The sequence below is a fragment of the Brassica oleracea genome, chromosome C2 (assembly GCF_000695525.1).
Source record: "Brassica oleracea var. oleracea cultivar TO1000 chromosome C2, BOL, whole genome shotgun sequence".
Taxonomy (NCBI): Eukaryota; Viridiplantae; Streptophyta; class Magnoliopsida; order Brassicales; family Brassicaceae; genus Brassica; species Brassica oleracea.
Window position 1 is genome coordinate 15406073 of NC_027749.1, and position 17518 is coordinate 15423590.

Here is a 17518-nt window from a genome sequence, read left to right on the forward strand (position 1 = left end):
TCCAAGTTTAGATTCCAGAAGATTCTTTTTTGTTTTATTGATTTTTAATGTCGTTGTGGATTTCAAAACCCAGATCTGTAAAATTTCAATTTTAATTTTGATGGATGGAGTGTGGAGACTCGGGAAGAGTACACGGGTGGTGTGTGGATGGGGTTTGTGTAGATGGGTGGTGTGTGGTTAGTTGGCGCGTGGATGGGTTGTGTGTGGACGATTGATGTGGGGTTTAGTGATATGTGGATGGGGCGTCGTGGTATTGCTCCGTGTAGATAGGATCTTCGAGAATTAGTGAGGTGACTTCTAGTGATATCTCGTTTGGTGAAGTAGGTCCAGCTGAGCCGTCCACAAATGAACATACTGATGACTATGTCCACATTTTTCATGCCATCCACAAGTTCCATTCAAACGGCAATCTTTACCAAACTTGTAGTTTTTATCCGCAAAGAAAATTTTCGATCCACACAACAAACGTCCATACGTCATTTGTCTGTCCACATTTGAGTATCCACAATTATAATTTTCATTAAGGGTAAAATGGTCCATAATTTATCTCTGGCCCACAACAAAGTGTGTCACATGTAAGAAGTGTCTCTAGATGTAAAGGAAAGTCAAAAAGTGTTCCTTAGTCTAATCAACTCCTAAAAATATCGGAAACGGAATGCCATCTATTTATTTATGTATATTTTTATAATTTCGAGGAATATAGTATGATTAGAATCGTCCATAAATTTTAAGCAACATCATAATTCATGTACTAAATAGTGTTCCCAGTCATATGCAACTCGAATGTGAGACGTACATCATCTACTACCTTGGACACTTTGCAAAATGCCTGTCATGTTTCATGCGCCATACAGTGATCTGCAATTTTTCTTAAAAGAGTGTTTTTCACAATGGTAAGAGAAGTCTTTCAATGTTTAGCTTGGAGAAGAAAAAAGGAGAGAAACAAATAACAAAAAGTCTTTCAACGTAAACCAATACTGACATCTTAACTTCACTTTTGTGCTAAGTATTTGACCTGGTCCTTAGGATCTCCATCATTTCCAACTCATTTCTATAATGTTATCTCTTATTAAATCACGTCCTCCTCAACACAAACCAAACCCAAAAGAACACACCGTACAGATCAAGAAAATCATGTATTATCTTCCCACTTCTTCTATGGTCCTGTTCTTCATCTTCTTCTTATTTCACCATCTTCCTTGTGCTTCAAGTAAACAAGAACTTGGAAGGTGTGAGACCCTGTTTCAGTGTGGGAGCATCACCGCCGGTTTCCCCTTCTGGGGCGGGAATCTTGACAAACTTTGCGGTTATCCATCGCTGGAGCTTCACTGCAACAAAGACATCACCTCTTTAACCATCTCAGATCAAGAGTTCTGTGTTCTACAAATAAATCAATCATCTAACACTCTTAGACTTGCCAGAACAGACCATATGGGCTCTTTTTGCTCCTCTAACTTCACCAACACAACCTTGCCTCCAAAATTATTCAAGCTTTCCCCAACCTACAAGCGTGTCACAGTAGTCTATTATTGCAACCCTTTTGGTCTCAAATTTCAGGGATATAACTGTCCAAAGACAGGTATGATCTTTGTGTCTGACAACCCTGAAAATTACAATTTCTGCCTTGCCGGTTTCACCGCGAACGTTCCTAGGAGTTTCGTTGCAAAAAGGAATGACCTGGCCGATTTGGAAAGTGTCCTAAAGAAAGGATTTGAGGTGAAGATGAAGATCGATAAGAGCGATTATGAGCACGGTAAACACAGTCCACTCCATCCACCAACTGGTAAGTTTCTTATGCATGACTATCATTTCCTTAGAAAACTTATGCTGAAGTAGTGGTTCTACTACTAACAAGGTTAAAACATGCAGTATAAGCAAGGTGGTTAACTTAAGATATTTTATTGAGTATTAAAACCTTAATCTTTGACATATCAAACAAATAGTAATCTAGGCTCAAAGTCATCTGTTCCGATTTTCCTCTATTAATTTCCACATTTTTAGACAAAGCTTACTAGTGAGCTTAAAACATAAGGTGATATAAGTTATAAACTCAATTGCTTTAGTGTTCCCATAATCATCGGCAGTTCAATGCTGAGATATCTCTCTCACCCTCTATTTCCTTAAATAACTTCCTCTTTTCCTCTCAACACAAAACCAAACCAAAAGACACACTAGTGTCCAAGAACAGCAATCAATCATGTCCTGTCTCCCCACTTCTTCTCTTGTCTTTTTCTCCCTATTCTTCTTCTCCAACCATCTTTCTTGGGCTTCAACTAAAAAAGAACTTGGGTGGTGTGAGGCTATGTTTGAGTGTGGGAACATCACCGCTGGTTTCCCCTTCTCCGGTGGGAGTCGTCCCCATTATTGCGGTCATCCATCACTGGAGCTTCAATGCTTTAACAACAAGACATCTATAATAATCTCTGATCATCTATACGATGTTCTCCATATAGATCAGACATCTAAGACTCTTAGACTTGTTAGAGCAGAGCTTGGAGGTTATTTTTGCACCGCTACATTCACAACCACAACTTTTCCTCCCGAAATCTTTGAGCTTTCAACAACCTCTCAGAGCCTAACAGTTTTCTACCTCTGCGACCATAACTTTAGTTACAGCTCGAGCTATACATGTCCTGATAGAGGTCCTGTCTCAGTGTCTCAAAACCTTGATTACCACAAATACTGCCAAGACAGTTTCACAATTAATGTTCCCAAGAGCTACGTACCAGAAGAGAAAGATTTAGATTTGAAACGTTTAGAAAATGCTTTGCATGAAGGGTTTGATGTGAAAGTGAAGATTGATGAACAAACATGTGAAGAATGTTTGTTCTCTCAAGGAATCTGCGGCTTCAATAATACCACACAGATCTGCTGCAAGAATGACTCATCATCAAGATGCAATACACTCCATATACCTCGTAGTAAGTTTCTTATACATCATCATCCTTTCATAGCCATCTTCTCTAACAACTTTTAACTGGAGTTGAGAAAACCTCGGACGATTCCCCTTGATTATGTATATATTTTACAAGTTCTTCATATTCTCCAAACCTTTTCTCTACCTCTAACATATCAATCTGCTAGTCGGCAACCATAATCCTATAAGTGAATTATGTTCCGAGCTTCCTTTTTCTTTTTTCTTTTTTTTTTCTTTGGCTCCCTTACCAATTAGTTACTATATATTTTGTTCAATTACCAAGTTGAAGTTCCGAGCCTAAGCACACAATTTTTTTGGTTTCTACCTTCCTTTGTTGATTTGTACACATTTAGACGTAGTCATATTACATAGCTTACTGGTGAGCTTAAGGTGACGCTCTTTCGTTTAATGCGTATACTTCTTGTATCATCAGTCAGTTCCAGTAGTAAATGGTCTTTTGCTTTTTTTTTTCACACTCAATTTCTCAGAAATTTCTGTAACAGAAAAAACAACAATGACGGAAAGGGACTGTGTGCTGGTCCTGAGAAAATTCCAAGCAAATGACTTTGAAGTCGTCGTACAGTAACATATATATGATAATATATCAAATAGGGACCCAACTTTGTATAGTGCAAAGTGGGAATTCATTTTATATTCTACAAATTACGAAGAAAAAAAAACTCGTTTAAATCACTATTCCTTTTCATCGTTTTTTTTTTGGTCTAAATATTAAGATTTATACCAGTTTTTTTAGTTTTTTACATGTTGTGGCTCACAACTTATTACGCAAAAGAAAAGGAAAAGGAACAGAGAACACAAGAGCAACAACAACAGCAAGAGAGAAATGTAGCAGCATTAACTATAAGGAGAGATAAAGCAGAAATAGAGCTCAAGAAGAGAAGGATAGCGAGCAGACGCTGCGGTCGTAGGCACAGATAGGAGCCTATCATGCATTGCTCGATCGACCACCCTGAAAGTAGCTTCCTGAGATGTCGAGACGCCTTTGAAGATACGAGCATTCCGCTCACGCCAAAGGGAGTAGATGACGACCTGGTTGAGGAGCTTCAAAACCGCTACTGCGCGCAGAGCATGAGGGCCCTGGAGGTTCTGACATAAGCTAACAACTGCAGCTAGTGATGCCGGTGGAGACGCCATGTACCTGCCACAAAAACGACTCCAAGTAGCAACCACAAAAGAACAATCGAAGAATAAATGACTAATAGACTCATCAGCCAGAGAGCAAAGGACACAACCTGGCGGAACTTGAAGTCCCCAAGAGATTAGACGATCTCGGGTTGGTAATCTACCAAGGAAAGCAGTCCAAGTGATAAAGGAATACCAAGGAACTTCGTCCTTAAACCAAACCACCTTGTGCCAATCAACTGGGGGGTTAGGAACACGGATTCTCTCCCAAGTAACCCTCGATGAGAAAGATGGACCAAAACCACCAGTACCTTGCCTCCACAAATACATGTCAAAACCACCAGTACCTTGCCTCCACAAATACATGTCAAAACCACCAGTACCTTGCCTCCACAAATACATGTCAAAACCACCAGTACCTTGCCTCCACAAATACATGTCAAAACCACCAGAAACTGTACTCGAAAATCTTGGCGCGTCGTCCACTAACCAGATACTTCTTCCCCCGAACCTGTTGTTGATGAGCCAAGGGACCCAAAGCGAACCAGACCCATAAAAGAAGAGTCATAACCTCTTCAACCTGAATACCATCTCGAAGTCCTCGAGCTTTCGAAGACCAACTCCCCCTTCAGACTTCGGCTTACAGACATTGATCCAAGAAACTCTAGCTCCTGCTGCCGACGTTGTACTGTTTTTCCACAAGAAACCCGAACATAGAGAGTCCACCTTCGCGTAGAACCACTTAGGGAGAACAAATACTGAGCTCCAAAAGTTAACCATGGAGTAAATGATAGATGATATCATTGTCACTTTACCCGCAAAAGATAGGAATTTAACAGTCCAAGAGTGCAGTTTCGTAGTGATACGATCAATAAAAGGCTGAAGAGTAGCAGCAGAGATCCTTTTAGGGCTAAGAGGTAAGCCAAGGTACCGTGTAGGAAACTCACCACGACGATAACCAGATAAAGCACACAAAGCCGTGGCTTGATTGACTGTATATCCTCCATGAAATATTTCTGATTTGGCCTCATTTGTGTCTAACCCAGACCAGTCTTTAAACAAATTCATAATGGCTTTAATACCAGCAGTCGAATCACTTGAGCCATCATAGAAAACTAGAAGATCATCTGCGAATAGCAGATGGGTGAGCTTAGGAGAAGAGCACATAGGGTGTAACACAAACTGGCCATCTGATTCAGCTTTATCCAGTAACTTTGAGAGCACTTCCATGAGCATGATGAAGAGGTAAGGGGAAATAGAGTCTCCTTGTCTTAATCCCTTCCTGCCTTCAAAGAAACCAGCAATCTCACCATTTATAGCCACTGAGAATCTAGGAGAAGATATGCACTCAGTGATCCAAGTGATAAACATCGGTGGGAATTGTTGAGCCTCGAAGACCTTGATCACAAAATCCCAACAAACCGTATCAAAGGCCTTTCGAATGTCGATCTTCAGCATTGCACTCTTGTGGCAAGAGGACTTGTTGTAGTCTCGGATAAGCTCCGTGGCCAGAAGAACATTTTCGCCTAGGCTGCGCCCTTTTAAAAAGGCAGCTTGGTTGGGACTCACACATTCAGCCAAGATAGGTTTAAGGCGGTTAGCGATGATCTTAGAAATAAGCTTGTACACAATATTGCAGCAGCTAATAGGCATGTAGTCAGATAGTCGACAAGCTTCCGGCATCTTAGGAATCAGAGCAATCACTGTTGTATTCATATCTTTGAGTAACTTACCATTTCGGAAAAATTCCCTAACAGCACATACTATATCCTCTCCTACAGTATCCCAAGATGTTCTAATGAACTCAACTGAGTAGCCATCAGGGCCCGGGCTTTTGTTCAACGGCATGGAGAAAAGGGTAGCTTTGATCTCCGCCGCAGTTACTTGACGCTTCAAATAATTTTGTTGTAGATCAGTACAACGAAAAGGAAGCAAAGACCTCAGATCCTCCGTGGAAGCAGGTGATGAGGGGAGGTCAGTAGAACCCAATATACCCTGAAAATAGTTAGCAGTGTGGCTCTTAATGTCATCCATAGAGTGAAAAATTTGATCACCATCCTTCAGGTAATGAATATGATTCCTAGAAGCATGGGAAGAAACGGTCCGGTGGTAAAATGGTGTATTACGATCACCAATACTACCCCAACGCACACGAGATCTTTGACGATAAAAGTTTTCCTCAGCAGTAAGCAGGACATTGAGCTTATCTCTCTCTGCGTGCTCTTCTCGAGCAATTGAAGTATCAGGAGATGTAAGTAGAGCTCGTTGGAGAACATCTACCTTCTCTCTTTGCGCTTTAACACGTTGAGATATGCCACTGAAGTAACGTTTATTGAGCCTGCGCAGCGGTTTTTTAGCAATTTGAGGGAGCACACTAGCTTGAACTGAGCAGTACCCGTAATCTGGCCACAATCCCAAGCTTCTCTAACTGTATCTGTATACTCAGGATGGTCTATAACATGGTGAAAAAATTTGAAAGGCTTGACAATCCGACGCCTAACGGACGGCATCCTAAAGAGACATGGAGTATGATCCGATTGAGAAGGATCCAGGAAATCAGCATAAGAATATGGAAACGCTGTAGACCACGATTGATTGATGAGAGCGTGGTCAATTCGTGTAGATATAGGATTGTCATCTTGACTATTCCTCCAAGTGAACGGTAAACTTTTGGCTTGCGCCTCAAACAGCTCTGCATCCTGAATGGCGAGATTAGCTTCATCCATTCCAGAGTCATCAACTCGGGACGTTAGATGATTGGAATGATGAGAAGAGCGAAGCATCTGATTAAAATCCCCTAAGACTTCCCAAGGATAAGAAGAAACAGGAGAAGTTCATGTAATTCAGTCAAACCTCTCCATAAATTCCTCCTTTCATCCACCAGATTGAAACCGTAGACAAACGTAACTGTAATTGAGATGCTCTCAGACAATATAGAAATCCCACATGTGACTGATTGAGCAGTAGCGTCATAGACAATCAGAGTAACACTCGGGTCCCAAACAACCACAATACGGCCCGAGACATCATCATCATAATTCCCAAAAAACTTCCAACCCCTAGGAATAGCTCCTAAAATTCTCTCTTTATTGCTTTCCAAAATGTGTGTTTCCAAAAAAGTTCCAAAAAGTGGCCTATGGATATTAATCCAATCCTTGGTCATAGTGTGGCGTCTTGCACTATTCAGTCCTCTTACATTCCACGCAAAATACATATCTAAAAATTAATGGCGTTTTGCAGCCTTGCGGCCACTCCTCCTATTTTTAACCAGGTAAAACGGGTCTCCTCCCTCCTCTTCTTCCATAGGAGGAATAACATTATTTGCTCCCTCCTCAACTTCCACAGGGGGAGGAATATCATTACTTTCTTCCACAGCATGGGGAGGAATATCATTGCTTTCATCAGAGTTCCCAGCAGGAGGATTAGCATTGTTGTTGACCTCAAGAATCACATCGCATGGAGGGACAGTGTCACTGGAGAGTTCATCAACATCAGAAAGAGTTGACATCGGAGCTCCTTCAATAATAGTCTTCTCCACCTCAGAAAGCTCAGAGGCAAGAGGCTGACTAGATTCTTGGCTATCATGGGCAATCTGCAGAACCTGCTCAGTAGCAACAGACAGAGTAGGTTCATGGCTAGTTTTATTACCCAATAAACCCTGCTCAGTAGCAACAGGCAGAGTAGGTTCTTGATTAGCGATATCATCCAACACACCCTGCACTACAACAGAATCAACCTCAGCAACCAGAGCTTGTGATGGTACAGGAACAATATTCTCTACAGCAGGCACAACTCCTACGACCTCCACCGGAGAGGCCAAATTAATATTATCCTCCATAGAGACCTTAGCTGTTTCAGAGAGGGAAAGCTGTGTGTCCACCAAGGATTGTTGCAATATTTCACCCTCTTCTAGTTCAATAGTCTCATCAGAAGGGAGGGATGAGGTGGGAGGAAGTGAGTCTTTCCCACTATCTGGTACTGCGTTAGTATTGGAGCGAGCCATTGGTTCTTGAGGGCCCGTATTCACCGGGACATGACGGGGAACTCCCTCTCTCAGTTTTTTCTCAGTATAGCGACCAGGCCTTGATTTAGATCGCCTTCGAGCTATCTCGAACGATTGTTTCTCTGCGGTAGTGCCATTCACGCGATTTGGACACTTAACCTCGCTATGTCCAAACTTGTTACATAGTGAGCATTTATTTGGCAGCCAAGGATATGAGACGTCGATCTCAACCTCCCTGCCGTTCGAAAACCCTGAAATAATCTTGCTTGGAAAGGGGGAAGTAAGGTCGACCCTCACGTACAACTTTGCTACTTCGAAATTTTCTTTACGCTCAGTCTCTGGAGCAAGACAGTCCGGCTTACCAATCGCGGTGGCTATACGACTCAAGCTCTCTCTATTGAAGAGCAGATAGGGGACATTTCGCATCTCCACAGGGACAATAGCACTCGTTAGTGGAGGTTCATCTGGTGAGAAATCTGGAGCCCACGGAGCCACAAACATTGGTAGACCACCAATGTTCCAACAAGTACGAGATAGTAGCACATCCCGAGTACGGGAATTAGTTACTCGTAAGAGATACATGCCTTCCCCAACATTATGGACAAAGATCTTAGGACCCGTACGAGCCCAAACTGCATTAATGACACCAATAATCTTCCCCATGGACGGGTAGTCTCCATGAAAGCGAACATAGATGAAGTCTTTGAATTCCAACTTTGCGGCTTCGATGTTCTCATCATGGATAAGGACAAAAGGAGCTCCTGAGACGTGTTCTATCGGAGATCCTAGCACTTGTAACTGAGCAGAGCTTTTGAGGAGCTCCGCATAATTCTTTGTAGGGGAAGGCACCGCATCCAGAACAGGGGGAGCAAGGCCAACGGGAGCAGCAGTAGATCGAAAACCCACAAAAGCAACAGCAGAACCATGACCAGCAGAAGCAACAACAGATCCAATACCAGCAGAACCAGCAGCAGTAGGAGAGGCCGAACCGACAGCAGTAGAGCTAACAGTAGGAAGACTGACGTTCTCAGCAGAAGGTGGAAGACCAGAAACAGAACCAGTAGAGGCAGCAGCAGATCCAAAACCCACTGAAGCAGCAGCAGAACCAAGGCCAGCAGAACCAGCAGCAGATCCAAACCCAACAAAACCAGCAGCAGCAGCAGAGCCAAAGCCAGAGACAGAGACAGAACCACCATCAGTAGAAACCGAACCGACAACAGTAGATTTTAAGCCATCAACTGCAGATCTAGAGCCAGCAAGAGCAAACCCATGACCTGAAGCAGAACCACCAAGAGCAGATCCAAGACCAGGGTGGAGGAAAGCCTTCGCTACTGGAGGAGAGACAGACCGTGGAGACAACGGAGAAGCGGAAATCGGTAACAGAACTTGAATATTAGGGGATCCAAATCCAGGAATTTGATTGACCTGAACAGGAGCCAAAGATCCAAAAGTGAAATGGGTAGAGCCAGCCATAGGAGAAGACGAAGATGAAAGGGGAAGTCCGAGGGCCAAATGCTCAGAAGCAGCAACATCAAAATCCGGAAGATCAACGAGCGAGATGGACTTGGCCTTCTTCTTAGCCATAGCGGAATTTCGAATGGAGCGAATCAAGCAGCGGCCACGAGAGGAGCCGACGAAGGGAGGGCGATACTTCTTTTTCGAGAGGAGCATCGAGACATGGAGACGAGAAGAGAGAGAGAGAGCAGAGGGAAGGTGGCGAATTTCAGCTCCAACGAGACCAGAGGCGACCGACGGCCGAGTAACGGTCGAGAAAGAGGAATCAAAACTGTATTTTTTACATATGACGGATCTCCTTTTCATCGTTTACCAATATGCATTCAAAGTCTTCGTTGCAAGCCACCTAATTCCAAAGAACCTTCGATTTTTATATAATATAAAACTCCAGAAAAACATATTTAAAACGATAATAAGTGAAGAGTTGGTCAAAAGGTCCAAAACACAGGTTTCAACTCTTACAAAACTAAGACCTTCATCATTTCCTTCATATTTTCTTTCTTCTCCATTTTCCTATTTGACCTCCAACACAAATGATCAATCTCTTTCGTTCCCCAACAAAATCTATGTTGTCTAGAATCATATGGATGCTGTTTGTGATCCCATCTTGTGTTTTCGCAGTAGATGAACTTCACCAACGCTGCAGTGGCCCCTTTAGCTGTGGCAACAAGGAAGAACTCTTATTTTACCCGTTCTGGAGATCTGGCAGAGAAAACTGCGGCCACCCAGACTTCAAACTCGACTGCAGTGGAGAATTCCCAGAGCTGGACATGTCCTCTGTTAAGTACAGAATCTTAAGTATGAGCTATGAGGACTCTCCTGTCATTAGACTTGCCAGATCGGATTATATAGGCAATCTTTGTCCACCAGATCCACGAAATGCATCACTCAGTGAAAGTATTCTTCAACTCGTACGTGACACCGATCTGCTAACTTTATATTATGATTGCAACGTTTTACCGCCTGCTTCTGCAGGCAGTTACATTGGAACTTTTGGTTGTGGGTATGAAGGCCATAGAACAAGTTACTATGTGACGAGAAACCTATCGTCCCCTTTATTGAAAGGGATTAGTGACCTTTTGGATAACTTCACGACACTTTGCAGAAGAAATGTCAGTATTCCAGTTTCTAGACAGGCGTTGAACAAATTAGAGGAGAGTCCAAGTCAAGATAACTTAAAGAACGCTCTTGATCACGGTTTCGAGCTTGGAGTTAACAATGATTGTTCACAGTGCATTGAATCTAGAGGTGCTTGTGGGTATAGCCAGAACTCAAGAAGTTTCATCTGCTATTGTGTAGATAAGCCGCATAGCCGTACCTGCAGAGATACAGGTGAGATTTCTTTTGTACAATCTCATTTACTAATGTTCTGCCACAGTATCCACCTATGTTCCCCTTCCTCAACCACCCACCTTCTTATAGGATTTTCCTCACATTCTTAGATTAACTCACAAAAACTCCATTGGATTTCAAGTTTTTAGTAACATTTCTAGTAAGATATAAATTTTTCTCTTAAAGTTTATACTAAGCTTTTCTTTGTGTCCTCTTGTTGATGCAGGCCTCTCTACTGCCGCAAAAGCAGGTGCTTACCCTTTTCTTGTTCTATTTGATTAAGCTGTAGACAAACATCATAGACTTACCATGAAAATTGTTTTGGTTTTCGTCTCTAGGAATCGGGTCTGCTGTGGGGTTGGTGGGGGTCATTCTTATAGCCATGGGTCTGTTCTGTCTCTACAGACGGAGAAGGAAGACTCAGTCAGATCAATACACAAGCAAAGACTTGCCAGTAACGTCTTACTCAAGCAGAGAAACATCAAGCTATCCAACTTCCACAACAATCTCCAGCAGCAGCAACCACTCCCTTCTCCCCTCAATCTCTAACCTCCGAAACGGAAGCACTTACTTCGGAGTTCAAGTCTTCAGCTACGAAGAACTCGAGGAAGCCACCCATAATTTCTCTAGAGAGCTCGGCGACGGCGGCTTCGGCACCGTCTACTACGGTAAAATAACCACAGACTCTTCAAATCTCACTTACAAAAAGAACTTCACATTTTAATCAAACATCTTTTGTCTAATTTTTCCAAAAGGCATGTTGAAAGACGGACGAGCCGTAGCAGTGAAACGACTATACGAACGATCTCTAAAACGCGTCGAACAGTTCAAGAACGAGATCGAGATCTTGAAATCGCTGAAGCACAGAAACCTCGTGATACTCTACGGATGCACGTCGCGACACAGCAGAGAGCTTCTCCTCGTCTACGAGTACATCTCAAACGGAACTCTCGCAGATCATCTCCACGGTGATCGCGCTCAACCTCGTCCTCTTTGCTGGCCGGTTCGTCTAAACGTCGCCATCGAAACCGCGAGCGCACTTTCCTTCCTCCACAAGTCAGGGATCATTCACAGAGACGTCAAGACAACGAACATTCTTCTCGACGACGAGTACACGGTGAAGGTAGCCGACTTCGGCCTCTCGAGGCTATTTCCGATGGACCAAACTCACATCTCCACCGCGCCGCAAGGCACTCCGGGGTACGTAGACCCGGAGTACTACCAATGCTACCGTCTAAACGAGAAGAGCGACGTCTACAGCTTCGGAGTCGTACTCACGGAGCTCATCTCATCCAAAGAAGCAGTCGACATCACCAGACATCGCCACGACATCAACTTAGCGAACATGGCCGTGTCCAAGATCCAGAACAACGCGTTGCACGAGCTCGTTGACCCGAGTCTGGGGTTCGCGAAGGATCCGGAGGTGAAGAGGAAGATGATGGCGGTGGCTGAGCTTGCGTTCAGGTGTTTGCAGCAGGAGAGGGAAGTGAGGCCGTCGATGGATGAGATCGTGGAGATTTTGAAAGGGATCAAGGGGGAGAATCGGGTGGAGTCGTCACCGGATGTGGTGGATATTGAGCGGAGCGGAGGAGATGACGTTGGACTGCTGAGGCATTGTCATAGTGTTCCGCCGCCGATCTCGCCGGAGACTGATAAGTGGACGAGTAGCTCGGATACGGCCGCGAGTTCATTTTGAGAGACTTATTATTTAATTAGGGTCGTTCATCGGTAATGATATATAACTTCTTTTTATCTGTTTTTCTTTTAGTTTTTTTTGGGCTCTGTAGTAATCAAATGAAGCTATCAGTTTTTTTTTTACCTTTGCATTGCCTGAAGATCGTTAGAGCAGCTCCATCGGGAGTGCTAAAGCCCGAGACCTTAAGAAAAAGAAGTGAAAAATAAATGAAAAAAGAAAAGAAAAGAGAGGAGCGGTGTTTAAATTGGGTTGTTTGGGTTTGGTAAGGAACGCATACGTGGCACTCTCTTATTCGACCTCAACTTAATGTGTCTCTCTCTTCGTCGACTTCTCTCCCGAAATCATTCTTGTTTCTCTCCATCTCTCGATCATCTCCATCTCTCGTTCTCTCAATCGATTCTCTCCATCTTTCGTTTCTCTCCATCTCTCGTATCTCTCAATTGATTCTCTGTCGATTTTGAAGTCGATCGCGGTTCGATTTTCTGTTTTCGTCACTGCGATGTCGACGTCGTTTCTCTCTCATGCGCTGAGGCTCTGATGAAGATCAGAAGAGAGAAGGAAGTTCTTAACAGCAATCAGCTTAAAGTGAAACCACGGATCGAGAAAAGGATGAAAGTCATACAAGAGGCGAGATAAGTACCCCTGTCCCTTTCTCCGTAGAAAAAAAACTTGTAAAAATAATGTCGATGATGTTTTTGCATGATGATCTTGAGGAAGGTGAAATATTTGACTAGTAGATTATCGTGTGTCTGTTGAAAAAAATTAATTTTTTTGCATAGAAACCGAGTTTGGTTTGTTGATTTTAACAAGTGACCGTGATGGTTAAGCTTCGTTTGAGTGTTGAAAAAATGGAGTCTGTTAACAAGTGATGATGATGATGATGAGTTTGGTTTGTGTGATTTTAACAAGTGTGATTTGTGTGATTTTAATAGAGTGACGGATTTTGATGATGAGTTTGGTCTCGTTTGATGAGGATGTGCGTGGAAGAAAGGCAACAGATTCAACTTCATCAAAGCTTTTGTCTTTCCATTACACATTTGAGACGAGGTAAAGTAGATTTTCTCTCTAAGTATATTTAATTTTAATGGTTGTTAGATATTGATTTCGTGATTTAGATAATGATTGGGAATTAAATGGACTTTAGTTTTGAAGTGATTGCTATTTAGATTGCGTGGTAGTTTTAGCTTTAGGTAAAGATATTGATTCTCCAACTACAAAACTTTAAGAACATTAAAAATTGCCATTAAAACTTCAACAACTAAAAACTTTAACAGCTTTAAAACTTGAACGAAAGCTATTTACTTCTCCAAACTAATTCCTTCTCCAAAAGCATTTCCATTTATTTTTCTTCTCCAAACGAATTTCCTTCTATTTTCCTTCTCCAAGACTATTATGGATCCATATAGTCAATAATATAGCTTTCAAAATCTCTTAAACAGTCAACAGTCTCTGCGTCATGAAGTCTCTACGTCGGATGCCTCTCTGTTCGGAGATGGCAACGAAGATGCAGAGACTGTGTCAGTCCGTAAAGAGAGACATAAATGGAATCCAACAGAAGATGGTGTGCTGATAAGTGTCTGGTTGAACACCTCCAAAGATCCCGTGGTTGCGAATGAACAGAAAGCAATAGCGTTTTGGAAACGTATTGCTGCTTATTATGCTGCGAGTCCAAAGGTGGCGGATTTACAAGAGAGAGGGTCCACACAGTGTAAAGGAAGATGGGTGAAGATTAATGAGGCCGTGTGTAAGTTTGTTAGCTCTTATGAAGCTGCAACGAAACAAAGATCGAGTGGACAGAACGAGAATGACGTTTTGAAGCTGGCGCACAAGATTTTTTACAATGACTACAAGGTCAAGTTCACCATGGAGCATGCATGGTTGGAGCTTCACCATGATCAGAAATGGAGTGGAGTTAATTCTACTAAGGATAACGTCTACTCAAAGAGAAGGAAGTTGAACGACCAGTCATCAACCTCTGTGCCAGTAAGCTATGGAGAGGATGAGGCTCGGCCAATAGGTGTTAAAGCAGCAAAGGGAAAAGGAAAAAAAACATGGAGGAAGCAAGCGACTTTAGAAGAGGAAATGAAGGAGAGGGTGGAGTTTGAAAACATGTGGGAGATTAGGAAGAAGGATTTTACTCTGAAGCAAATTCTAAACAACCAAAAATTGCTTGACAGCCTCCTTTCCAGGAATGATCAATTAACTGAACCAGAAATTGCCTTGAAAAATAAGCTTATTAATGATCTGTTGACAACTTAGCTTGAGTCTCAAGTTTCTCTTTGGTTGTGTCTGTATGGTATGAATCTTAAGTTGGAAGCATGTATGTTGTTTGTGTCGAGTCTGTTTGCTTCTTCTTTCTCTTAATTTATGTTTGATTGTGTCTGTAAGATATGTTGACAATTTATCTTTATGATTAATGTCGAGTTTGTATTAAACTTATGTTTATGCTTAACTTATCTTGTGTATTAAATCTTGTGTGATAATAAACGGTTCTGTGTATTCGGTGGAAGACAAGTTGTGTACTGAGACTAGTCTCGTGCCTTTGCAGGTGAAGAAGACAAGAGCGTGGGAGTGGATGTTGTCATGTGACAGAAGAAGGCAAGAAAAAACATAATAAAAGATAACATTTTAAACATAAATTTTTAAATAAAAACATGACAACGAAGATTAGTAAAAAACACGAGAATTATTACAAAGCAGCATCCGAGCTTAGTTGTTGTCTTCATCCGTCCGCATTTACGCCATATATGTTCACCAAATCATCTTTCAGTTGTTGATGCATTTGTCTATCACGAATTCTTGTTCGAACATCTATCATATTGGCGATATTTGTAGGCATGTCTGTAGAATACGTGAGATCCACATGTGAACTTTCGTTGTCTTCTGCTTGTTGGAACTCTGAAACATCAAATTGAGTGTATCCATCTCGTTTGTCTTCTACTATCATATTATGGAGTATGATACATGCTCTCATAATCTTCTCAATTTTGACTTTATCCCAAAACAGCGCTGGATTTTTAACAATGGCAAATCGAGCTTGCAAGACTCCAAAAGAACGCTCGACATCTTTTCGGACAGCTTCTTGACGTTGGGCAAATAAAATTGTTTTCGGCCATTGTGGTATTGGAATAGATTGGATAAAAGTAGTCCATTTTGGATAAATACCATCGGTGAGATAATACTCCACATGGTACTCTCTTCCATTGATAGAAACTGACTTGAAGAGCTTGACCTTTTATTATGTCATCAAAAACAGGTGAGCGATCAAGAACGTTGATATCATTTAAGGTACCTGGAGGGCCAAAAAACGCATGCCATATCCGAAGATCATACGAGACAACCGCCTCTAAAACGATTGTTGGTTTACCCGAACCACGAGAATATTGCCCTTTCCAAGCGGTGGAACAATTCTTCCACTCCCAATGCATACAATCGATGCTTCCTATCATCCCGGGAAATCCACGATGCTCTCCAATATCAAATAGGCGTTGAAGGTCAGCCGGTATTGGTCTTCTTAGGTACTCATCGCCGAATAAATATATTATTCATTCCACGAAATTTTGTACACATAACCGAGTAGTTGTTTCACCGAGCCGGAGGTATTCGTCGATCGTATTTGCCGCAGAACCATATGCCAAGACAAGAATGGCTGCAGTACACTTTTGTAGAGGAGAGATACTATTCCTTCCGAGACCATCTTTCTTTTCCCGAAAGTATTCAACTTCGTTGGAGAGTCAATCAACAATGTGCATGAACAACAGCTTGTTCATTCTAAAACGTCGTCGGAAGAAATTTTCAGGATACGTTGGAGTATCACTGAAATAATCATTCCATAAACGAATATGTCTTTCTTCACGATTTCTTTCAATGTAAGCTCGTTTTTTCTTTGTTTCCTTGCTTCTTCTTGATGACCAATGGTCAAATTCTCGAAGGTGTGATCAAAATATTGTTCAAAATATTGATCAAATGTATCAAGTGATTCTTCAAAAGAGTTTGAGAAGAGAAAGCCATATTTGTGATAGAAGAGAGAATTTTTTTTTGATCAAAGATGATATTGGGATCGAGCTTTGGTAAGAAGAGGGAGGTTGAGTTTGTGATTTGGGTTCGGTGATGGTTTGGTAAGAAGATGGAGAATGATATTATGATTTGTCTTTGGTTTTGGTTTGGTAAGAAGATGGAGAACGAATTGGTGATTTGGCTTCGCTTTTGGTTTCGTAGGAAGATGGATAATGCGTTTGTGATTGGCTTGTAGAGAAAGAACAATTTATAGAAGCAAGAGATAGAGGGTAGCATATTTTATAATTCATGAAACATACAAATGCATTGTCCGTGACATAAACATTCAAAAACAACAAGACAAAAGAGTACAAAGATTCCGTGACATAAACATACAAAGAGTCCGTGACATAAACATACAAACTGTCTTACAAAAGATTACAAGACAGTCCTTACAAAAGAGTATAAGACAGTCCAATACAGAGTCCGTGACATGAGAAAACTACCGACTCCAATGCTCCACTCATTACCGTGACCTGAAACACAAAATAAGTTCCATTCAATAACCAAAGCAACAACAAGAACAACGAGATTTAAAACAGACAGCACACAAGCACAAGCAACAACAAAAGCAACACAAGCACAAGCAACAATGAGATTTAAAACAGAACAAGAACAATGAGATTTAAACCATAGAATTTAGCTTAACCTAATTAGACATCAGCTCAAGAATGAGCTTCTTCTTCAGAGTTGCTTCATCATCAGCTAGAGGTTCTTTCTTTGCAATGAGACTGTCAAGTAACTTCATCTTCCCAAGCCTTTCCTTGACAGCCAAATCCTCCTGCTTGATGGTACAAATAGTCTGAAATTCAGACTTCTCCACCATCGGCTTCTTCTTCCCACGGGCTTTTGCTGC

At 41.9% G+C, this 17518-nt stretch overlaps 3 protein-coding genes across 5 annotated transcripts in view; all 3 read left to right on the forward strand.

The window, feature by feature from the left end:
* The first annotated feature begins 1096 nt into the window (after nt 1-1096).
* On the forward strand, nt 1097-12723 carry LOC106326794 (probable serine/threonine-protein kinase At1g18390). 2 transcript variants are annotated; one of them, XM_013764710.1, is made up of 5 exons: nt 1097-1783; nt 10200-10910; nt 11137-11160; nt 11249-11578; nt 11666-12723. In XM_013764710.1, exons 1-5 carry the CDS (start codon nt 1135-1137, stop codon nt 12604-12606), a joined length of 2655 nt encoding a protein of 884 aa, XP_013620164.1. In that variant the 5' UTR covers nt 1097-1134; the 3' UTR covers nt 12607-12723. The 2 variants fall into 2 exon arrangements, with proteins under 2 accessions (XP_013620164.1, XP_013620163.1); XM_013764709.1 differs by lacking the exon at nt 1097-1783 and adding an exon at nt 2118-2921.
* A 227-nt stretch (nt 12724-12950) lies between these two features.
* LOC106326797 (alpha/beta hydrolase domain-containing protein 17C-like) overlaps nt 12951-17518 on the forward strand; it is a 9259-nt gene continuing 4691 nt past the window's right edge. Inside the window, exon 1 of one of the 2 annotated variants that reach the window (XM_013764719.1) lies at nt 12951-13653. The gene's annotated coding sequence lies outside the window, so the exon portion shown is untranslated. The remainder of the gene's footprint in view (nt 13654-17518) is intronic. The other variant, XM_013764718.1, reaches the window with a different exon arrangement.
* Nucleotides 13556-14865, forward strand: LOC106323545 (glutathione S-transferase T3-like). The gene is made up of 2 exons (XM_013761650.1): nt 13556-13653; nt 14046-14865. Exons 1-2 carry the CDS (start codon nt 13556-13558, stop codon nt 14863-14865), a joined length of 918 nt encoding a protein of 305 aa, XP_013617104.1.

Bases quoted from the DNA above. Each gene is read 5' to 3' on its own strand.
- LOC106326794 (XM_013764709.1), top strand. From the start codon at position 2,198: ATGTCCTGTCTCCCCACTTCTTCTCTTGTCTTTTTCTCCCTATTCTTC. The intron at 10,911-11,136 runs GTGAGATTTCTT...TTGTTGATGCAG, and splicing joins CCGTACCTGCAGAGATACAG to GCCTCTCTACTGCCGCAAAA. The intron at 11,161-11,248 runs GTGCTTACCCTT...TTTCGTCTCTAG, and splicing joins CTCTACTGCCGCAAAAGCAG to GAATCGGGTCTGCTGTGGGG.
- LOC106323545 (XM_013761650.1), top strand. From the start codon at position 13,556: ATGAGTTTGGTCTCGTTTGATGAGGATGTGCGTGGAAGAAAGGCAACA. The intron at 13,654-14,045 runs GTAAAGTAGATT...TCTCTTAAACAG, and splicing joins CATTACACATTTGAGACGAG to TCAACAGTCTCTGCGTCATG.